Source organism: Lepisosteus platostomus, chromosome 10 (assembly GCF_059453375.1).
Source record: "Lepisosteus platostomus isolate fLepPlt1 chromosome 10, fLepPlt1.hap1, whole genome shotgun sequence".
Classification (NCBI taxonomy): domain Eukaryota; kingdom Metazoa; phylum Chordata; class Actinopteri; order Semionotiformes; family Lepisosteidae; genus Lepisosteus; species Lepisosteus platostomus.
Window position 1 is genome coordinate 1,696,081 of NC_142620.1, and position 24,778 is coordinate 1,720,858.

At 37.5% G+C, this 24,778-nt stretch overlaps 1 protein-coding gene across 4 annotated transcripts in view; it reads right to left on the reverse strand.

The window, feature by feature from the left end:
- Nucleotides 1–19,909, reverse strand: part of bcl11ba (BCL11 transcription factor B a) — a 59,411-nt gene extending 39,502 nt beyond the window's left edge. For 2 of the 4 annotated variants that reach the window (XM_088647407.1, XM_088647404.1), the window contains exons 1-2: nucleotides 18,901–19,907; nucleotides 6,438–6,812 (exon numbers count right to left, since the gene is read on the reverse strand). In XM_088647407.1, coding sequence (XP_088503533.1) covers nucleotides 6,438–6,812; nucleotides 18,901–18,958 — 433 coding nt within the window. In that variant the 5' untranslated portion in view covers nucleotides 18,959–19,907. Of the gene's footprint in view, nucleotides 1–6,437; nucleotides 6,813–18,900 lie in introns of all 4 variants that reach the window. The other 2 variants (XM_088647405.1, XM_088647406.1) reach the window with 2 other exon arrangements.
- Nucleotides 19,910–24,778: the final 4,869 nt, after the last annotated feature.

The window sequence follows — 24,778 nt, forward strand, 5'->3', positions numbered from 1 at the left end:
TTTCCCGGTGCTGCTGCGGCGCTTTAACAAATACATGAACAGTAGTTGTGATTCTCCTTCCGGAAGGAGCTGGTTGACCTGGACTTGTGGGATGTGCACGAGCAGGACATAAATGACGCAACTCTTTCTGGTAAATGACAGGGTGTGCTGGCTGGTAGCAGACACAGGGCACCTCTGTCCAGAAACCTGACACCTGGAGCCCTTCCCTGAAGTACAGGCACAGCCCAGGACTGTGCCTGGATGGCCTGGCCAGGGCACGGAGGGGCTCGAACGGAGCAGGGATCTCTGCTGGTGGCTGATTACACAGCTGTCAACACACCGCTGCTAGAGGGGCAGTTTATTGCTACTATTGATTATATTAGTTACTATTCTGCTTGTATATACTATTTAAGTACACTCTATTAGTTTAGAATTGTACTAGTTTATTGTTACTATATCTCCAGGATTTCCTGCTAAGCCCAGAGCCCCAAGGGTAGACCACAGCCTTGAAAAAAGCTTTAGGAAAACCAAGAAAATAAAGCTTTGGGATATATACAGAGATTATAGTGTTATATAATGCTTCTATATTACAGATATTGAATATACCGTAGGTGTGTGTGTATATAATGAGTTATTTTTGTTATGCATAAAATTAGGAGCCAAAGTTATTTTTTTCAAGAAACGAATAGACAGGAAATTACTGTACATCTTCTTATGTTTGTATCTCGAATTCAAACACAACACCTGTTCATAAACATGGTGTGAAAATGTACTCATTGTAAGACATTATTACTGTGCAGAAATTTTGTTTTGACTGTGCAAAGAAATCTTTCTGAGCTACCATTTCCACCAAACTTTAGACCTCAGACCATATTCGGCCCATCTGGTTTTTTTGGCTGCTGGTAGCCAGTTGATCCAAGAATCTCATCCAGCTGTTTCCTGAAAGGAGTCAGGGTGTCGACTTCAACAAGATGGCTGTGCAGCTTCCCTACTTCATTCCAAAAGCTTCCCGATTCGCATACTGGAGGACTGGCTCAGCCGCCCACGACACCTGTGCACTCCTGAGGATGTAGAGGCATCGGACGTGTAACAAGGTTATTCAAATCTGCCCGACATGCTTCAGCATGTGATGTTGAATTTGACTGCTTGTGGAATGTGAGCGAACACACTCACACTGAGCACGGTTCAAAAACAAGATCTGAATATCCAAAGTCCAAAGACATTTACATTTGGATTTGGTGCACCTTAAATATTTAAAATATTCTAATCACATGTAACAGTCATGAATAAATACAAAGTTTAATTTTTAAGGCAGTCAAATCTCCCAATTGCATAAACAGCGCAGCATGTTATCTATCTGTCTATGTCCAACTGTGTCTGTCTCGCCTTATTCTGATTTTACTTCCATAGAAGCCATTGGGTTTTAATTCACAGGGTTAAAAGACGTGTTATTAGATGTGATATTTTGAGGGCAGGTTTACTTACTATTGAACTATTTATTTAATTATTAGTTTAGTAATATTTCCCTAATGCCTTACAAAAGCATAGCCCTCTGTAAACACCTAAGGGTCTGTAGATTTTCCAAACTTGTGTCATAACCATGGCCTGCTACTGTTACCACATGACACAACATCGGGCAAACCCTACTGAGAACTGTATAAGAGCCCCACTGTACTGCAGCAGCAAGTCTGCTATCAGTGGTACTGATGAAGCAGAAGACAAAATGGACCTGTGCAATGCGAGTCCTGTTTGTGAAAAAAAAATGGTGAAAAAACTACATATAAAATATGTGAAAGCACACATTGCTTCTACATTAACACACACAGCACTAATGGACAGTGAGCACACAGGTCGTCAAAAGCATTAAAATGAAGACATTTCCTTTCTTATTATATCAGTCTTACTTGGTGTTTGAAACATCCAGCTACAGAATATTTGAACCTGCAGGTTTGTCACATTTGTCACATTGCAGTACTGCTTACATTATAAAATACTAAATTCCACATGAGAATTCCACAGAGAGCATCATCTGATAAAAATATCCTTCTTTTGCTACATATAACTATGAGTATTTTAAAATAAATTAGAAGTCAGTTAACCTAATTTATAAAATGCTTCTCAATGGGCTGCAAGAACAATTGCAGTGAAATTGGAAAATCATTTTTAAAGGTGCAATATTGATGCAAGCAGCACAAAAACACGAACAAATAATGAGTCACAGTTGACTGTAAGCCAAGTTAAAGAAATTAATCTTAATACTGTGAAAAAGGGTTGAGTCCAAGAGTTTCATTATAATCAAGAAAATCCTGCAGGACTCCTGCAAAGAAAAAAAGAAAGAAGCAAGATTTTGAAGTCAAACTCTTTTTCTACATAAAAATTCCTACAAATATCCTACAGAACACCTTTAAGAATCCAGGGAAAGATCTTTTTGGACCTCTGTCCTAAGAAAAATAAAAGTTTGCTGAATGGGTCTTGCAGGATAATTGCAAAAAAAACATAAGATTTTGCCCCTAAAGTCCTGTTGGATTTCAGAATGTGTGCCGCAGTATTTTTTTTGTGGGAAATCTGCATGACGCTTTTGTGCTGGGTAGACACAATACTCGTGTCTCTCTACAAGACACCATTTAGTCTTTGGATGTTGCCTTGGTGTGTAAGCAAACAGGGTGATCTGAATCTGACAATCCCTCAGTACAGGCTGAATTTCTGCTGCTCCCGTTACTAGATAAGAAAAGACTACATCAAGCGAACACTATCTTTAATGCTTAGCGAAAGAGAGAAAATTTATTAGGGTTTTCACAGCTGCAGAATACTATTTTCTTAATACATATCTAGAAAAACTGGCATCAAGTGAGCTACTAGTTAAAAAAAAGCCAAGATTAAACCACTGAATGATAGCCGAATGATACCTGAATTTTGTAAAAGGTTTGTTTGGTGTGTTATTTGATTTGAATACTCTGGTTAGCAAATGCAGCTGCCCTTTCAGTGGCACCAAACCACTGCAAAATGCCTGAACAGGGGTCCTGATCTTTATATTTATATTAAAACATTATAAATTATGAATATTCTGGGTTATTTATGACCATACAGTAACTTTACAGTAATTTATGTGCATTTATAGCAAATTAATTATTTAAACAAAGTGTTTCTCAATATACAGTATGCATATTAATTCTACTCTGTTCCCACACACAGAAGCCCTCAGCTATCCTTTCCTGCCCTTAAGAATAAATCCCTTTGACGGTAAGAGACACCCTGCACCCCAAACTTCATATTATAAAATCAACATCTGTGGCAAGTCTTCAATGCAAGAATCTTTCTGAGACCGAAGACTATCAATCTGCAGAAAGCAGATAACTTAAATACTGTGAGAGAATGATCTGATAAAGGATATTAGGTCAATGAATTTATCAAGTTTTAGAACTGTCAAAATATCCAGCGTAATTCTGGGCGCAGGAAAGTTTGGAGATCTGAAGATGACAAAAAATGATTTAAAACCCTTTACATGTATTCACAGGGCAAGGCCTGCGGGGTGTTAATGCTGTTCCCTTCATAATCTAGTTTTTGATTTTGTCTAGTGGATGTGAACTGATTTTTCTTTCCTTATTTTGCTGTGAAGGACTGACAGATGGATGCATTAAAAAAATGAAAAAAATCCAAGAAAAATGATCTGTGCTTGGAGAATATGGATTCTATTTCTATTTTTGAACTGAATTCTGCATTTTAAAAAAATCATGTTGGGAAGAAATGGAGCTGTAAAGGTTTAACATAAAAGAATACTTCAACCTGCTCTGAAGCAATTATAACTATGTGTTGTGGAATTAATGTTTAGTTGAATCCATATTCATACATTCAAGTCTCACCATCACAGTTCACACATATTTAATCCTTTCGCTTTATGCCCTGCAATCAGACTGTTTATTCAGAAGTTAAGTTATGGATTAGGTGCTAGGGTTTAAAATTAACACCTGTTAAACTATAGAAATTTTCTATTTAAGGCGTGCGTATATGTAGTATGTACAGTATGTTTTAGCTAATACATTAAAAAGATATTTATTACATCTAAGACTAGATCAACAATTTATTTTTTAACATGTAATCATAGCCATAGGTTGTATCTAGTGCCCTTTCTCAATATTGTAATTTGTATTGTACTGTCACAATAGTTCCATGTCATAGCAGCGTGAGTGTGAACCACGATCCCAGTGGATATATATACATACAGATATTGTAAGACTTACAATAAGACTTTAAGACTTTTTTGTGGTCCAGCAATGTTGTACTGTCTATTGTACTGTTTCAGACACTGCCACTCAGCTGTGAGCAACATGATGGGCCCTTTCTTTATATACATACATACTGTTCGTAAAAATACTGCTTCTCCCCATTAAAATTAAACCATTAAAATTCTGTCAGAAATAAAATGACACATTGCTTTCCAAGTATAGATTTCAAATTCCTATATTTATAATTATTTTAGTACGATTCTACATACCTTTCTGTAAACAAAATTTTGCATTTAAACATATCCATAGCTCAAATTGAAGGTCTGTATGAATTTCAAAGGACTCTGTAGCTATTTCAATCTTTCTTGTTTCAAATATTAAGCTTTTGCAATTGCAGCTGGGAACCTAGCTTTTCACAGCATGGTGACAGAGGCTCTCTCACTTGAAAAATGAAAATAATCATGTCAGGCATTTTTTAGTGATGGAACTTATCATAGCAGTATGAATCAGAATATTGCTCCCTGGTTTTCAAATTTCAGGAAGCATGTAAAACAGCAGAATTACGCATATTAAAATTAAACGAAATAAAATCAAACAAAGTAAAATGTAACATCCACATGCAATTACCTGTCCTGGTATATTTGTTGTACTTTCATTTTAATTGCTTGTTCATATTTTACCTCATTTCACACTGTGACGCACAAAAAATATAAAGCTGAAAGTGTAGAATGATTTTTTTTTAGATGAAGGCAGTGGGTAAGTATCTTATCTACAAATACAATTGCTGATAATAGATCCCATTAGAATACAGTTAATTTGTAGAAAATGTTTTTATGTAATAAGCAATCTGTTATTGCACATTTAAAGTAAATGCCAAAAATATACTTTAAACTTTAGTGCCGTTAAATATTAAACTCAAACTAGTATAATATGTCATGTTTATTTACTGTATAGTACCTTATAAAATTTCACATCAATATTGTATCATTTCAGGAAATGTTGTCATAGTTCATTCACTCACAAAATCCGTTTTAATACATGCTTGCAATTTTTATTGTAGAGTTAAGTGCATGAAAATAAACCTCTTTTTCCTCAAGACCCTTAAGGAACCGAAAGGAAAACAAACTGACAGAGCTACCAGCTTTTGCATTGTTTTACAAGGAAACTATTAACAAAGCAAGACTTCAAATGAATTTCCCCCAGAAGACATTTAGGGTTATAATTCTAAGGCTGATCATATGGCATAAGGCAGCCCAGAACATAAAAGTGATCCAAAAAGTAGGCCCGTAGGTTGCAAACCATTTTACAATATTACCAATATAACATCATGTGGCATGCATGTGTTTCAGCTAAAAAGTAAATATTTTTGGGCTTAAATGTTCTGATTTTTCTGTTGCCTTCTCAAATGTTTTTTGTGTCATCAGAGGCCTATCATTTGTTCATTTTTACATGTGTTCTTTTAAATAATTACGGCCATTACTGATGTCAAGAATGTCTTCTGAAATGTAAGGAATAATGAGTTTTTTGACTCAGCAAAAAGAGTATTCTTTGCAACTACAGGAACATTTTGTAAATATGAGCTCTAAAGAAAAAGTTATATTCAGGAAGCCAAGCAGCATTATAGGCTGTTTTGTCAGTTTTTCAAGGTAGTTTTGTCAAACTGAACATTGTTTTATGAAAACTATTTCATAAGATGCTTTCGAGTTCTTCACAAAGGCCCCGATTGCACTGTTTTGCAAGATAACTATTAAAGTTCTTCCCTGCAGCAGGTCTAAACCAAAATGCCTCTTTACCCCACTGAATAGGAAACTAGCTTTTTAATCCTTTTCATTTTTGAGTATTTGAATCTTAAGCAGATGGCTCACGCTGGATTTCTCTGTGAATATAGGGAGAGTTTTCCACAACTTGTTTCAACCACTAACTCTCTTCTGGGGGTCTGAGCTGCTAAGCTGCTAGCCTTTAATGTGATGTTTCATTCTGAATAGCAGCGACTTCCCTAATGAAATCAGGCAAAGAACAATCTGTTTTTAGGTTCTGTGTCGAACAGTACGAAAACCTGCACTGGAACGTACGTGGCTGCAAAGGTCAGTCAAAGTCCGTGTGAGTATTTGTCCCATTTTTCCATTTTGAAAGGCTGCCTGTCAGAAATCACCTGCTGGCCTAATGTCTGGGGTGTAGCTGTGCTGGTATGTTGGAGAATACCTTTTGTAGAAGAAGGTGTAAAGTGAGACATACCTGCGGTGATGTTCTCTTGCTTTGGGCAAATTCCTTTCGTGGGTGTCAACAGTCTCTCGTCCTCCTCCTCGGGCGTCACCTGGATCCCGATTTCGACTGGTTCTACCACTTTCCTGAGCTCAGAGCGCGGCGGCGACGGGCTGCCTCTGTCCATGCTTTTCTCATAACACCCTGGCCCGGTAATCAGCCCATTACACTGCTTCTTTTTGTGCTCAATAAAAACCAAGATTTCCCCAAGTGGGAAATTCATCTGGCACTGTCCACAGGTCAGGAGGTCGTGGTCCCCCAACCCTCCAGTGGGGCCCACACCACTGGGGTCCATAGGAGTGTGAGCTTCGGTGCTGGCAATTCCTGCTTCCACATGGTCAGTTTCGGCTGCCGGGAAGAAAAAGGATAACAGATAAACACACTGGATCAGATTCCCATGGCCTACAGAGAAGGGCACCATGTTGGAGTTTCCCATTCCTAAAAACCGCTGACAATAACAATCTGGACAGTCCCAACATAGACAGCAGCAGATATACTGGAGCCATCTGAGTACGTTGTTTGGGGGTACTATTGAAGCATCCCACACAATGACAGACTTGCTCACGAATGTGGAAGCGGGCTACCTTGGTTGTTGGAGGCGTTCTCTCTGATTCCTTCCCACCCAGGTGTACCAGTAGGGGGCAGCGCAGTAAAAGGCTGAGGAACACAGCACTTCTGTACCTCTTTACCGGTTTTTCTGCTCCTATTCTAAGACACCCCTAATGGTGACAGCAGTGTCGTGTAATAGCAGAGGTCGTGCGCATCAGTTACGTCACCCCCCAGGCCCACCATGGTCAGCATGCGCGACAAAAACACGCCCTCTCTGAGAACAAGTGCTGAAGCCAGCATTATTAAGCCGCAGCACCAGTGACTTCTGCGGGTGAGACAAATTGCACAAGAGCCGGGAGCAGCTTCAGAAATGTACTTGTGCAGCCACAAAGCATGAAATTTTGCAGATCTGTGTGATGATTTTGTCACGCAGATAAACACTCAAAACGGACACAGTGGCAACCACAGACCACGTGACTCCTCAACACCGCCAAAGACAGCAAGAGCTTGTTCAATACTTTGCTCCAGTCTCCATTTTGAATTCCATGAGAGAAATTCAACTTTTTAATTTAAGTACCTAAGTACCAGCCCCTGCAGAACAAGCCCAGCGATATTCTACAGAGGAGGTTTCACCTCGGCTCCACTGCGCCACCACTTTTACAGATCTGCTCAGAACTGCAAGATGGCACTTCCTGAGGGAAGACCAAGCCTCACCTCACACACCGGACTGTAGGTCCGACCAAATTCCGCCCTCAACGGTCAACAGATTTTAAAGTAACTGTAGTAAATCCTGTAAGAACCACTGAGGATTAAGGACATTCATGTAAGGTCTGAGACTGGTAAGCCATTAATATACCTGTGAGGCCATGAAAGCAGCATTCCCTTTTCAGTACTTTTTCTGCAGATACCCACAGGGCTGGTGGGCCTATAGTAACAGCTGTGTCACAGCTATAAACAAACTGTGTCAAAATGTAGGGTGCGGAGTATAAGAACATTAGAAAGTTTACAAACAACAGGGCACCATTCAGGCCATCTAGCCTGTTTGACATCCAGCAGGCCAAACATCGCTTTCAGCCTCTTGTGCACGGCAGTGATATGCAGCTGTATAAAAGCCTGTAACCAGTGTGTCTTGTGCTCATCGCCCCCAATACAACCGAAATGCTCATTTCAGAGAACCTGCAGCTCTCTGCTTTGGTGAACATCACTCAAGAGCTATACATTAAAAATATTTTCGACACTTGGTGCTGCTCTAGCACGGATCATCCTTTTGGTTTGTACTGTACTGCGAGACATTGCTCCGAAGCTCCGTGTGTACAGAGGATTTAGAAGAACTGTCATTAAATAAGAAAACACTAGACATTTATCCGGGGGTCTGACTCATCTCAACAACACCTCTCGCCATTTCTAATTTATTAGCAAATTTTGTAAATTCAATTTTTTAATGTTAATGTATTATAGGTAAAAACTCAACAGAACTAGGATTGTAATTTTGAATTTTATCCCCACTTAATGAAGAGGATTTTTTCATATTGAGAGGGTGGTAAGGAGACAGTTCCCCCTCTTCATCACTTCATGAAATGTCTCCGGCGTATCTCAAGTAAAGATTTATTAGGGTGAAAGAGCCAAAAAAAGAGGTTCAGCGTAGTGGCGCCAAAATGTTAATCTTGTTTGAGTGAAAAAAAAAACTTTCACACTCTTGAATTTAAACACACATAATTTTAATAAATTTCCAAAGGTGTTCAGGTTTTCTTCTGAAATTAAATGCATAACTTACATTTCCTCTTACCACACAGAGCACAGGAAGCAAACTAGGCTACAAACTATCAAACGTCTAATATTCTTCAAAGAAATAATTTAGCATTAAAACTCAGAAGAGACCCCAGACACATTTACAATGGCCTACTTAACTATTCACATCCGGTTTCCAATGACATTGAAAAAGGGCTGGGTTATAAAGGGCTACAAAAACCTAAGCAAATATATCAATGATTATAATGTATATGTCTTTTTTCTGCAACAAAATCTGCATATTCCCTTTCTCCAAGCACACGAACCCCAACAGCTTCTAATCATACAGCCTAGCACACTCCTCGTGATACACCACTGATAACAATGCAGTCACCTAGGCAACATTATGGCTCATCATTTCTTTGATCCTTCGACAAATACTTCCTATAATTCTATCAGTGCAAAGAAATGTCAAATCTTATTTGTCTTTACTTCTCCTTTCACAGCAGAAAAAAGAATATATATACTGTACAACCTATTCTATTCTGCCCTGTTTAACCCAGTAGATACTCATTTGAGACTCTTTTAAGAACCTTTTTAACCCAATAATGTTTATATTTCTGTCACATGTATGATTGACGGATTTTACTGTTGATGTCCGCTTTACAAAACACTGCCAATTTAAGTTCATTTATGAAGATATTCTACTCAGTACTCAAAACTTTGGTTAAAAAATAAGGAGAGATGACTCAATGCACACTTCAGTACAGTTTCCGTAGCTGTAATGAAGAATAAGAGCAAAGCAAATTATTTAACCAGAAAAGACCCACTATTCTCAGCATGCATGTATAAATGTATTCAAACTGTTGTATTGTGTTTGTCTGCTAATATAACAAAATAATCGGTGAAGTACCCTTCTCTACAACAGAGCTGCTTAATCTTATGTTCGTTATTGTTTTTAACATACTATGTCTGAGCAGGCATCCTTTGTGCAAACACTGACCGCCAGAGTGGTCAGTCAAGTGGACGACAGGAAAGGCTCCACAAATAGTTCAGCAGTGTCCCTCAAGACCCGCAATGGAAAACATGATGTTTTGTTTACTTTTTTAACTAAGATGGTGTTTTAAGGTAATTAAAACATGGAACTTTCCAGAAAGATAAAGTTAATTTATACGCAATACATAGCATCCTGTCATACCTCAACACTTAAACTCTTCTGAGCCCGAACACCACAAACTGTGGTGTGAACCTCAGGCTAACTAGGATACATTGCCAGGCTTTAAACTTTCTGTTTATGTTTGGAGGATTTTTTAACTTTGTGAAGCTCTTCTGTCCAGACTTACAAATTGACAGCGCAGCAGGTTAAGGGCACTTGCAGGGGTGAAGACTCTAAGGTAAACTGTAACACTTAAACCTGTCAAAAGGGTCTAGTCTCGTACTACCAGCTCAAAGTTTACTTCCTATTTTTTCTTCATTTTCTTTTAATCCCCAAAAGTCCCCTATCAATTTAATAGATCCACTGTTTGCTCTTCAGTGGCTCACTGCAGGGAGAGGGGCAGTGCAAATAGCTGCAGGCTGCCCTGTAACCAATGCATGCCACTGCCCACTCGAGATTGGCAGCCCGATCCACAGCTTGCTGCAAAAGATCTTCATTTATTTCCCAGTCCCCCACTGTCACCCCAGGGCAAATACGAACCCCATCAGTGATGAAAGTGACCCCCTGCCCCGCAGAATCAAGATCTGGAAATTCACGGCGTCTCTGAGCTGAATTTGGAATTCGGCCTGACAGATTGCATTTCAACAACCTCCTCGTTCAGACAGTCAACAAACAAATGAACCACTGTAATGAGGCTCCGTGCCTCCCCATACAGGAATTCACTTTATCCACTCTCCAAATGACAATGAATATTGATTACAACAGCCTGCACAAACACCAGCGCTTAACCCTTCTCCCAAAATGTCTTATGTTCTTAAACCAGCATGCACAAACAGAGCTGTTCGTGTACAATTAACTGCTGGATTTGTGAGTATAATTTTTCAACTTTGCAAAAACTGCTAGACATTTGCTGTAATTCAGGCCGTACGAACAACATGCAAACTCAGGCTTGCAACGATTTGCTAAAATGGTACGTTAAACAATTCCTTTGTGTTTGTTTTGATGTTTTACATAGTTGGTTGTAACCTGGTAAAGGACGTACAGTAATAACATAATAAAAGGCACGGTACTGATTGCAGATAATAGTTTTAAGTTTAATTTTAAGTAATAGGTTACAGAGCCAGTAAATGGAGATAAAGAAATTAAGATGGTTTTGACTGCAGTCATGCAGATAAAACAGTAATGCATTGTGATGCATTGTGAAGGTTACCGAGTAGACTATGGAACAAGCAATAGTACGACTATGTGACCCTTAATGCAAATACGAACAAAAAATGGAACGTGTGGAAATCAGCTGCTAACAGGGGAAAATCACGGATCAGTGTGCAGTGAAGTACAGAAATTCTAACACCAACTTCCACCGTGAGCCTGGTGTACTGTAATTAAAAAAGGGAGAAATTAGTCTTCTCACAGGTAAAATGAGATTAACATGGAGAACTCCACTGGGATGAAGCATAAAGTGCTGCTAACCCTCTATCAGAAAATCTCATCAGGGAAACATTAGCTAATATTTTCATTTAGAAAGGAAGGGGTATACAGTAGGCTCTCCTACCTCCCCTTCATTCTGTGTAAATGCAGTTGTGTCGCACTGTGCAGTTATGTATTTCTTTATAGTCAAAACATGCCGATAAAAGAAATTTCCATAATGCTTAATGACAGAAGTGATGCAAGTCTATTTTCAAATCTCTAGTAACATGTAGGCTATGTATATGTGCATACATGTTTGTGAGTGTGTGTGTATATTAATATATATGATATGCGGGTGACCGAGTGTGCAGGAGTGTCTGTGCATAGAAATATATACAGACAGATAGAAGTAGAAACCATTAAACACTGCAGTAGCAATAGGAGGATATTACTGTCCGTGGACAAATTGTAAAGCTATAAATGTTCATGCTTATTCTTTCTTCTACAGTGTGGAAAAAAAATTCATGCAATTTGCCATCCAAACAAAATGCTCTGGAAGTAAAAGACATTTTCTGCTTAAAAACCATCAAAAAAGATTAAACCTTCCGTAGAAGGAAACAAAAGCAACTAAGAAATTCTCGGAAAAAAATACCCAAGCATATTAATCAAACTCACAAGGAAGACATTTTGTCAAATTGCTCTTGGGGGAAAATGTGTTATCACACTGGAGAGCGTACTTCCTCTCAGGCTTCAAGCTCCCGGTATATATTTATTTATACAGCACACCAAAAGCATTGTTTTTAAATGGACTTTCTGGAATTTTAGGAAAAATCATGGTTTTTCTACAAATACAGCAATCAATAGCTAATTGAAACTTGCTTTGAGGTTTAAATATTTGGCTCATATGGGTTGTATGATTCTATGTGAAGTTTCACAACACTAAACTTAATTATTCTTTCTCATTTTGTCTATAATAAAAAATCATCTCACATCTGTTGCTTTGTTTTTGCTCCCAGCGGTTATACAGTATATCAAGACGTTAAGAATATTAAGCCTCCCACAATCATTGACAATATTTTAAAAATATTGTTCACTGAATAACTTTAGAGTTTTCACATTTTCAAACTCCAGTGAGAACAATATTACAAAAAGTCATGTTGTTTACATTAAGGAGTACTTATGTGGAAAAGTTAAAAGTTTGAACACAATTCTTGGAAAAAAATAATGGAGCTGTCATGTTAAAACATCTTCTACACTTCCACACTAACATTTCTAATGCATGCAAGGTTTTAATCATGATAGTGTCTAAAATATGTATGAGAAGAGTAATCAAAAGCTACTAGTTTGAAGTTCCTGCACCCAACCCCCATGACAACAAAGATTTCTGAACTGTTTGTGTTCTTGTCCAACTTGTCCCCTTACTCATAGACTCAGAGCTCCCCCTAGCAGGTCTGAAGGTGCAAAAACACTCTAAAGGTAATTCTACCTCAGACCTTTGTAAGGAAGTAGCAACAAAGAAATGATGTAGGGTGGAAAAAATATGCAATAAACTGTTTGCAGACAAATAAGTAAATAGCCTATAGTGCAATAATCAAATCTACTTAACTACCCAAAGATTAACAAGGAAAAGACACACAGTTTGTCTTTGCTCTGAAGTAGAGAATATACATCTATATAACACAGAGGACAAAAATGGGCTGTTCTTTCAGCTGAATACGTTTAGGCATGCAGGTTCATACCCTTGTCTTAGCTTGTAATTATTTACTCAGCCAAAAATGTTTCTTGTGTATTTTTCTTACACAACAAAGCAGTGACATCATTTTCATGAGGAAATCATATAGCTTTTGGGTCGCATATAGTGTTATAAGCAATTCCATTGTGCTGAAAGCTTTAAACTCAATTAAGTAACATTTATGGTACCGTAACTGTTTAATGAACATGTATAATTAAAGCCTCTATGTTCCAACAAAGTTGTCATTCAAGCAATGTCGATAAAAGACAAAAGGGTATTGACATGAAATGTGGTTATTTTCACCCTTAACTCAGCTGCGAAAAAGCTTTTTTGAATGTGTGCAATTATTAGTATTATTTACTGACTGCATACCTACCTTCTAAACATTAACTGTATACCTAAAGCTGTAACTTGTTGCAGTGATTAACGATATGTAATTTTGAATAATCATGTAATTTTAATGAGTACCAGGTTTACCATTAAACTACTCTGTATTAAGCAGGCCATTTGTCATAAATTACAGTGGTCTTTATCATTAGTACTAATATATTACTTTAATAAGAGGATGTTTTCTACCTTTTTTAGAAAAAAGTTTTGGATTATAATATTACTGTTCTATCAAACTAAGCAGTAGCGCTAAGAAGCATCACACTCTATTTTTATATTTTGGTTTAGAATTTAAGTTTTGTAATTCCATTATAAATGTTTTTGTTTTTAGTGTTTTTGTTTTGTTTTATTAATTACATTTTTCTTTTTTTGAAAGCATTTCAATAACTTAATCAAGGCAATGTAAATAATTAAAGTAGACATAATGTAATGGAAAGCACTGTACTCTGTTATTCCGTGTCTTTCTTAAAAATTAACTTTAAAACACAGTACAGGACAGCATCTGTTATTAATAACATAAAAAAAGTAATAAATTGTTTTTATATTATTATCAGAGATACTTTTCTGTAAAACGATCAATACCAGCCTAATAATAAAAATATCATGAAGACGCATGTAGAAATATGTGAGCAATGTGTATGTTAGATTTCTGTTCATACAGTACAAGATCTAATGTTAAAAACTAAGCTTGTAACAATACCGTACAGTATGTACCAGTTGTACACAAAATCATTGAGTTATTACTCTTCACTTGACAAAACCTAAGACGCATATCTCATTTAGCACTGGTGAGTTTGCAAAGCATGGTTTCACGATTTAATATTAATTGCACCACTGATTTTAGGGATACAAAATACACAAAAGGTTTATTCTGTCCAAGAACGTAAGGCCTTTCAAACTGAAAAAATCTGCCTATTTGTAATATTCTGCAGGTATTTTTACTTTAGCATACGACGTGTTCGGTGTGGGACCTAACCTAGCCCTTGTGTGGCTGCACTGCATTTTAAAATATTGAACTGCAACACTGCAAAGTTCTTCAAAGCTTGAAAGTTATAAGATTTAACTGCTACAGTTGAACCTTTTGAAAAATTGGCTCCAACTGACTGAATGCTAATCCACTGAAAGACTAGCGGTTAACAAAAACTGAATACCACAGACGACATGTTGACTAGCATGCGTACACCCACATTTAACAGCTTTTTCAAGAGCTTCAACAAGAACTGAAGCTAAGAAGTCGGAACAGCACCTCAGTGCTTCTTCCCTCACATGTAATGAGGAAAACGTAATTTAAATTTAAAAAATTCCCAAAGTGCTGTATTATTAACTTTTAAGGTTTCTGTACACACTTTCTGGCAAGAATTTAAATACATCTCTTTGACAGATTCTGAAGCACTATTGCTATAGCTAAGGCTGTAGGAATTTTCAAAAGGTGTGATTCCCAGAGCTTTTCTAATTAGGATATGAACAAATTGTTATGCCTGCCTTCTGAATATAACATAAAACTAAATGATAAAAATGTGCACAGTGAAAAGACTAAATAAATCTCTACAGCACAGCAAACAGATAAAGGTTCAATTATTCTTAAATTTTCTAAACATATATTGATAGGATAGCGTTTTAATGTTCTAAACCTGAGGTATTAATATTACAAAATCTTATGTGCCCAGTACGCATTTTGTAGGAAAAATATATAAGAAAATAATCCTTATTATGGAATAAGGTGCTCAGAAAGTCTGAGTTGGTGTCCCGCTTCAGTTTTCCACACTGGAATCATCCTTATTCCTTAATAAACTGTAGTGTGTACGCCAAAGTGAATTTGTACTTACAGGCAGTGCAAACTGAGTGCCTGCCTCTTCCGGCTCTGCCAAAGATTTTGATAAAATGTGACAACTTCATTTCTACGAAAATGTAAAATTATTTTTAATCTGAAATTCTAGCCAAAAAAAACGTTTTGCCCTATCCAAAGTTCATGAATCTTAATTCTTCTGCAGTTTACACATAGCTGTTAAATGCTTTCAGATACTAACAGAGACTTTTTCACTGGTACCTAGGCTGAAACTACAGTGTCGCGCGGGGACCCAGGCAGTACCTAACTCTGTGTGATCATACAGAAACACAGTCACAGTCACACGTACTCTTCTGTGTTCCTGTGTGTGCGTGTGTCTGTATCGATGAATACAGTAAATGTAGTGTATGGTTTTAGCCACAGTTTGTGTATGCCCTTTGCTTGTGTGGTATTGACCTATCTCAGCTCTAAAATGCCAAAGCAACCTCTGAGAACATTCAGAGTTCATGAAGGCCCTGAATCCAGATCGACTAGCAATAGGTGCTGAGAAAACGATTACATGGAAATTATTTTACTTTTAAGCTCACTTCCTTTCAATTACTTAAGCAGATGCAAAATGAAATAGTATGGAAGCTGTTATGCTTGCATTTTCCAAAAGCTTGACAGCAGCTTGATGGCCTTGGTGAGATAGTGAAAGATGTATCTGTATACACACACATATATATGCATAAACCATTAAACATGGAAGTCTGAGAATACTGTATCCCTATATTAAGACCCTCTGAACACAGCATTAAATACTAATTTAGCCAACATATAGTCAAAGGGTATGTTGTCATAAGATATAATAGAAGAACTATAAAGGTTGAAAAATCATGATTCTGTAACTGTAACAGCTATTCTGTTCGTATTGCTTTGTTTAAATGTCCTGTTCTCCAGAAAGCAACATTTCTGGTGTGTTACAATACTGACACTTACATGTACAGTAATACACAGCAATTAGGAAAAGCTTAATTGAAATATGCCCTTTATGAATTGTTTACATCTAACTATATTTTGTTTATTGCTTTGTTTTGTTTGCAAAAAAAATGATTTCTGCAAAACTAATTACATTCCACTGTACCTTCCATGATGAATGTATCCTTTTGTGTTATTCAACGATGTATCAGAATACAAAAAGCATAATTTTGAAGAATAAAAAGACAAAAAGTGATTATCCTATAAATTAAAGGATAGTGTGTAGAACAGAATGTGCAGAATACACAGTACTAACCCAACACAACACAAAACAGATTTGAGTATGATTACATCATACACTTCTGTTATGAATTATCTGGATTAGCCTACTATGAGACTCCATGTAATCATGGTAAAACGCTTGAAAAATATTGATTTCACTGATTTTAAACGATTCCCTTAAGTTTTAAACCTATTCCCTGTAGAAGCTGTAAAACTTCTTCCAGCCCAAACAGTTCAATATCAATTAATACACTGCATTTTGCATAAACTCCTTTCCAGAAGATTTCAGTAAAAAAAAATACAATGAATGGAATGAAAGACGTGTGCTCGCCGTTTGTAACTAATGTGGTTAACAAAATATAACAGAGGAAAGCACAACAAAAATAACTGTATTGAAATGTCCTTCATGTTTATGTAGTATTCAATTTCAAAATTCGGTTGCAAAAAAAGGGAATCAGCGCTTTTCTCATAAAATGTCTGCGTTTCCTGTGCCTACCTCTCTGCTACCTTTAGTTTCTCATTGTGCAACCTTGCCCGCACCTCAGCGTGCAGGGATATGAAGACACTTCGCTCTTACTCGCTGTTCCGGCAGCCGTAGGCTCCACTTTATTGTTATAAAGATTAAATGTAGTAATGATGTGCCCGTGTGCTTCATCTTACAGCACACATGAACAATTAAAGAACAGTTTTAAGACGATGTGCGTGTATTATCGTCCTATACATGTTATTAATTTAAGACCTTTAATGAAATACTGCGACCACTGAGATAGATTGAATGAGTCCTTCAAGGAAAGGAGCTCTCCTTAGAGCAGCTAAAATGCGGGGTTTTTTTTTTCAATCTTGCTTTAAGCATATAACTGAATTACACTGGTTAAACAAATTGTATGATTAAACTCTGAAATCTGAATATATATACAAAAATATTACATGCTTACGAATTACTTGTCCAGAGAAAGCTTCAGATAAGATCAAATGAACGCGTACCGAATAAGGATTGTATAGTCCAATTTTCGCACTGCCTTCTTTTTAAAATAATGTACAAATATATACAAAAATAATAAAAAGACACAAACAATACCGTGGCTGTAAGCTGCAGCTGGCGGTGCTGGTGCGAGGTTTTCTGAACAGTGTATTTGTCAGGGGAGGAGAAAACTCCATAATATTTATATATTTAAATTCTGTTGTAAAATAAAACATAAATATTCCGAGATCCACCGTCTCGCTCCGAGTCAGCTCTCGGCTGACGCGCCACAAACTTACAAGCAAGTTCATTTTATTTTTAGATTTTTTTTGGGGGGGAATTTATTTTTAGTATTTTATTTTTACACATTCATGAAAATCGCGTTAGGTGTCATGCCCTACGTAGAATCACTTAAAAAAATAAATACCCCTGGCTTTGGTCATACTTTAAAACAAAAAGCGGGCTTGTGGTCTTGGCATCGATGCCTAAAACCTGCACAGTTTCAGCAGCTCGTATTTCACATTAGTTACCCAGGGGCCAGGGCGAAGCGGAAAATGTCCACCTTCATATAGCTTTGCGTGTGTTGTGTTTGCGTGTGCGTCTGTGGGTGCATATCTGAGAGTAGGAGTGTGTGTGTATGAATTCATGCATGTACATGTGCGTTGTCTGTGTTACACAATTATGCAACTGCAAGAGGTGCTTTATCTATGCCATGCTAATCTTGCTCAAATCCAAATAATTGTTTTTCCCTGTTTCTCACCGAATACTGTTACACCGGCTTGTTTCATCCAGCAGAACGTGGTTTTCATTATTTTGCTATCTTATGAAAACGGCCTAACTCGCGCAACTACTGGACAATTTAAGTACCCTGCTTTTTTCATTAATTATACTAACAAAAAGAAACGCTTGGTTATTTAATAGAGGTCCTCTGCACTGAGGACAAATTCCTCCTCCGTGATCATTAATACTCCAGAATGTACTTATTCTAGATACAAAATGAATCATTTTTTAAAGAAATCTGTCCATCCCAACCACCCTCCAAAAATAACGAAAAGTATTTTTTTTAACCACTACAGTTGCAATATCGAAAATCACCTGTTTTTTTATTTATTTTAACAATTGCGACTTTTTTCTCTTGCAGTTAGGGGTAGTTCACTGCGACCATGTATCCTACGTCTTGGCCATCATAGCCCACACACAGTATACAGCAGTTCATGTCTCCTCTGTCGATTAACTTTCATAGATTTATTTTATTATCCTCATCCGCTTATGTTCGAATTCAGACGGGTTTTTTAGAATTACAACTCTTTAATGTTATAAGATACTCTTAAAATACACATGACAAAAACGTTTTTTACTTTGCTACGAATGAATACAGAAACAAAAAAAAAACTACCCTAGGATATTTATAACATACATCTATTAATTCTGTAAATAATAAATACCAAAGGCTTCATTTTCCATAATTATAATGTTAAAAATTGTACTTACGTGTTATTATTTCTCTCTGTGACAAATGCTGTGGGTTTCCCTGCTTGCGACGGGACATTGCCCTGGCATTTAGATTGGCATCGCCCGGAGACCTATACACTGAAGAATCGCCTTGCTTCTTCCCCTTTCCGTCCACTTCGTCTTCCTTTCTTCTCCTGTAACTTTTCCTGGGACTTCCTCAAAACTGGCACTGCTCCACCGCTTCGAGTGCCAGCTGGAGAAATCTGACTTTATAGGGGTCCCTCGGTCAAAACTGACACTGTCTTTGCGTCTGGCTACAAAGTCCAGTACAGTCTCTCCCTGCTGCCTCAGACTCGGACCGCAAGAAAGCAGGACTTCACCTCCACAATTTTCTAAGTCACACCATGAGGCAAGGTGTACGGTCAGCAGAACCTCTCCGGGTTACAAAAACGCAAAAATATCCTCTTTCTTTTTTTTCTCTCTCTCTCTCTCTCAGGTGCCTGTGAATGACAGTTGTGTGCAGACCACTGCGAATGTCTTTCTATCTTTCTCAACAATCAAAACGCTCTGTGCACTGTGCAAGTACAGCGCTTGACAGCTACACCGAGCACCACTCTTCACCCAAACTGTGGATCTGGTGTTTGGTTGGCGAATATATACTTTTTGTCACACAAAAAATATATATTACAATAATAAAAAAAAAATCCAATGTCCTCTTGGCACTTGGTCTGCCAAGCGATGGGCACCTTCGCTCGTTGAGCACTGGCACTACCCGAGCGCGTGCAATGCCAATTACTTTTCAGGCTTTCCAACTCTTTGCACTTGCCCCCTTGTATGGCACGGAGGAAAACAGGGACATAGACTGCCACCTCCTTTCCAAATAAAACAAGACCTGCTGGCTTTTTTTTTTCTCTCTTTTCCTTTCACTGTGAAGATGGCGGAGTCCTGCTTCTCTGGGAGCTCTCTGTCTCTCTGTGGCTGGGGCTGCCTCTGTACAATGGGATAAAATTCAAGTTCAAGTGCGGACGTGACGTTAAGTCTACAGTGAGAAAGAAAAATTGGAGACTGAGCGAGACTGCAAGAGCACTGGGGGCGACTAGTGGTGGCTTTTCACATCGGATCACTTGAACAGCAGCTCAGTGTGGGTAGAGCTGATGGGCAGCGCGCCTCCGCTCACCCCTCAGAGTAAGAGAAGCTGCACACTGCAGCTCTGCGCGGTGATCTCCGAGTAGCGCGCTGCGTGGCTACAGCTCCACGACACTCTGATGGGGTCACTTCAGCGCTAATTGAATGGAAAAGTTTTACAACACAATTTTATTTTGGACAGTATTCCAACACCTTGATGTAAGGTACACCCTTGAGAAGTGAGAAGTGAAAGTGTCACACTACAAATACCAGGGCGATTTCCAGTTCAGCGGTGGCTGCAGTTGCCTATACGGTGCGATTAAAAACAGAAATACACATAATACTTTTTCCTTCTTTTTTTTGCGTGATGTTTTGCATTAGATTTTAACGGAAAGAGACTGCTTTACATATCAGATCATTAAAAATGAGTTCATTTGTGAGGATTGACACGGAACTGCCCTAAGGTTGTTATTCAATGGAAATGAAGCTAAGTGTTCTGTAAATGGGTGGGTGCAGTAGTTATTTTCAAATAAACTATATGTATGCATATATACACAAATATATACTCCTCATGCATCTGTATTGAAATCTGGTGTCTGGGGGAACGTCTTCTTCATTTTCATGACTTCTATATGTTTGATGTTCTGGTATTGACCTCACATTTGCTTTTGAAGCCTGAAAACAATTACAGAATTGTGCTGAAGAAGGAAGACCATCTCCAAATGGCTGCTATTCAGCAAGAAGATGAAAGGATTTTTAGAGATAATATAAAATGTTTTACTCTGCATACTAAAAAAATCACACCACAGTCCTTCCACTTTCTGTTTTTAATTCCTTTAACATTATAATGGTTTTATACAGATAAGATTCCTATGTTTCTGAGAATATTAAAAAGGTTAATTCTGCTTTGTGAATTAAAATACATTGCATTAATTACCTGGCAAATAGCTGAAAAGCATGTCTTAATTTTCCTAAAAAGCACTGATTTGCACAGATTAAAGACTCAATATGGAGAAGTAAATTTAATTGAATAATTTAAATGTGACTAGTATGGTATACTTTGAACGTAAGAAGTGATTTGTGTAAAATCAAAAGCTGTGTATTTTTTGTACTTTCTTAAAATCAGAAACATTATATTATGACTTAGCCCCCTTTTAAATGAGAAACACTGAAAATTCATATGTTAATTAACAAAGAAATTTGTTTCTTGTTTACCCTATTGACCACTTGGTTCTGTTGTTGTAAAAGTGTACTTTAAACATTTTGCTCACTTTAGCCTAGCCTATTAAATATGTAATATCTTTGTACTCCCAAAATGGTCCACCTGTCCAAAATCCTGTCAGTAATTTTCCATATCAGGTCCGGAGATCAGAAAGAAACAGATAAGTCATTTTTAACATCACAATCAAGAGAAGAAAAGCCTCACTGCAAACCAGTGAACCAAACTGATCAGAGATATTTCTTAATCTGTATTTAATTCTAAACTTTCTTCTTAAAGGTTGAAGAGTTCAGAAAGATACGATTCTTCTGTTTTCTACGTATGCGATGTTGCATCACAAGTTGTGACACTTTACTCTTCTGGATCTGGTGACTGGTGACAGGACTGGAGAGCGATTTGAACATTTTGGGGAAATAAAGTGTGTACAGACTGGTATGTGTCAGGGGTTCTAATGTAAAAAGTACTTACTTTAAAAGGTAAGGTGCTGTAATTTCACATCAGTGAGAGATGCCTGCCAAACAAATCTTCCAATACTATGCAGTTTCTATTGATTTACCATTGTGTAGTTGCTGGTGAGCTGCAGAGCTCAGTGTTAAAGTTTACAGAAGCTACATTTCCATTGATTGATTCTATCAGATCAAGCGGTGTCTGCGGTGATCCGTCTTGTTGTGATCTATAGCGTGTGCTCCTGGTCATCCCGCACACCCTTCTGCCCGGCTGTCTCTGTACTGCCAGCTAGCTGGAACATCCCAGGCATCTGTCATTGAGCTCATGAAAGCTTTGAGACAAACTACCTCATCCTTGAACCTTTTTATTTTCCCTGGGGCTGGATAGATTCACAGAGACGGCTCCTGTTATCTTTCTATTTTTATTATTGCTTATTTTCACTGTTTCTCTGAAGAAGTAATGCCTATTTGAACCAAAGCAAACGTAGCCAGTACTGCTTGTAGTTCAGGGAACAGAGGAGGAGATGCAAAGTTTCCCACTTATCAGTATCAATGAAGTCCACCCTGTAAAATCCCGCTTTCCTGTTCTGTTTCTAAACTGTCTGTGTGTTTGAGCGAAGATTTTCCCTTCTTAGGGCCAGCGGCTCCCCCATCCCACCCCCACAGGACTGGCCACCATCTGCGACAGCTGGAGCCCTTCAGCCAATACGAAACGTGATGTCTAAGCTCTTATCAGCTCATACTTCAACACAGTGGAAATGCAACTGCAAATGAATGGTTGCAGACAATTACAAATTCCTTAACAAAAGAGACTTTTGTGTTTGTTTCTCCTAGAGTTTTGTCCAGTAATGTAGACCAGGAAAAACACTGTATCTGGCTAATGTCTCTCACTCTTTTCCTACTAAAAGTTTTCTTTTAGCAAACTCTTCAATCCCACACAGCATCACTCTGCTCTCCTGGTCCTGGTAGATCATTTTCAATTTTTGCCTAAACACTTTCTGCCTTCTGTTATCTTGACAAGACTGTAAAACTGAGTGGCAGATTTCAATATGTCCAAAGGGGGCTGGGTCAAACATGGCTTTGCTGTTCTGATCTCAGTTAGCCTTGAACTCAATTCACAAGAGGAGAGAGGTTTGAAATACTAGGAAATTATCCTGCGCAGCCTGGTTCTCTATATTCCCCAAATTTTGAATCAGTGTCTGAAAGTTTGTCTTTTTGCCAGGTGTTGTTGATATTTCAGATGATTTTGTCGTGCTAGCCATGAAATATGTTTTGAAAGCTGTAGTGGCCCACTGTTGTGATCAGATTTACATTAAATGATTCATGGGACTCAATTTGGTACATTCTTCCATATTGCCTTAAGTGGTCTCCTCTTTCTCAAATAAACAATCTTTTCTTCAAGGGTAGTTTTGGCTGAAGTCGCAGAAGCTTCACTTCTCTTTGTACCAGCTTGCCTTTCTGTGAGCCAACTGCTCCTTCTTCCTGCAACAGTAGGAGGTTATAAATAGCATCTTCAAGCTCATTTACGAATAAAGGAAGAAAAAGGGGGATTGCTTGTTCTTCCAAATGGTGTTTTTGTTATAGAAATAACAGAACACCCACACCTATTTGGAAAAGTGCTCAGGCTAGTTTGTCTTTTCAATACTCAGCTAAATGGCCAAGGTAAATCATTGTTATATTAACACACTTAAATCAGAAATTGAACGTACACTTTGCTGTTAGTCTTGGATTGCTTAGTGTACTTTTTCAGGTTTATTTGGTTTTATTATTGTTGACACCAATTGTTTGTAAAGGACACATTTTGTCAATCAAGCAGCAAAGTTCACAATACTATCTGGATATATATAATGGATTTTCATTCTCAGCTAAGATGGTATCTTTAAAGATTCTTCTGAGTGAGATGGTTCCTATATCTAATGTAATCCTAGACCTTCACAGAATTATTTCTTCACCTTCAGCTCTTGAAGTGTCTCATTATCCTCTATTTGCCTGTTTCCTGTTTGGTTCATTGCTGATTCTCTGAGATTTAGAGGGATGAACCAAGATATTCTGCTTTCAGAATTTAGGTACCAGTTTGTAATAAACGTATGTCACGTATATTTATATTACCAAGAAGCAGGCTCCACAAACAGTAGCAATTATGGTAAGACACTTTGATTTTCTGCTTTTATCACCGACCACGGGCCATTAGTTTTTTCTGCTTCCAAAAATGTACAACAGCATTTATTTTGTGACACCAGTTAAACTGTGTACCAGTAAGTGGTCAAAGCACTTATACAGTATATTCTTTTTCAAAAGCCTGAGCCACAGCGTCAGGATCTGCGCACTTCCAAGAGTCAGGAGAATTAAAACTCCAATTCACTTATTTACGGAATTTACCGGGTCAACAAACCTGCATGCTGTTAACTATCAGCAAACGCTAAAGCATATTCAGATACAAACGCAAGTTTAACAGATTTACTGTATGTTCTCTATTTCATCACTGACTTTAACCTTTAAAATAATTTTTAAAAATATAGAATTATAACATCGCAGACGTCTTACCGCTTCCTCCTTGACCTAACAATTTTATTTTTGAGCCTCTGTGTTGCAAGATACTCAGTATATGTTTTTTCGGAAATAACACGTTTATAAATGGCAAATCTACCATCGATAGATGCTGAAACACAGTCAAAACCTAAAGCAGACTGTACGTACATGTAAGTGAAATTTCAGAAACGGCTAACGGATCACTATTATAATCACAACGGTTAATTTACTGAAAGAAGAATTAGGATTGGGCAGATTTTTGAGATTTTTATGTTTTATGAAGAGAAAAACTGAAAGTTATCTACACTTAAGATTTGATTAAGAAGAAGTGAAATATTTTGTCTAAGGTATAGTAGCACCTCCCATTAAATCACTGTGTAATTATAAATTATCTTCTGAAAAACAGCCTTATTCAATTGAATGCATGTGCAATTATGCTGGGACTCATTAACTTACAAGTAGGAACTCAGCGTTACTGTTTAGCATTTTACCCAAATATTACAATTAAATATAAAATAAATATTTCATAATATAATTCAGATTTTATAATAACCGTCGTATACATTAAATGCTCCCATTTCCTAATTATCCTGAAAAT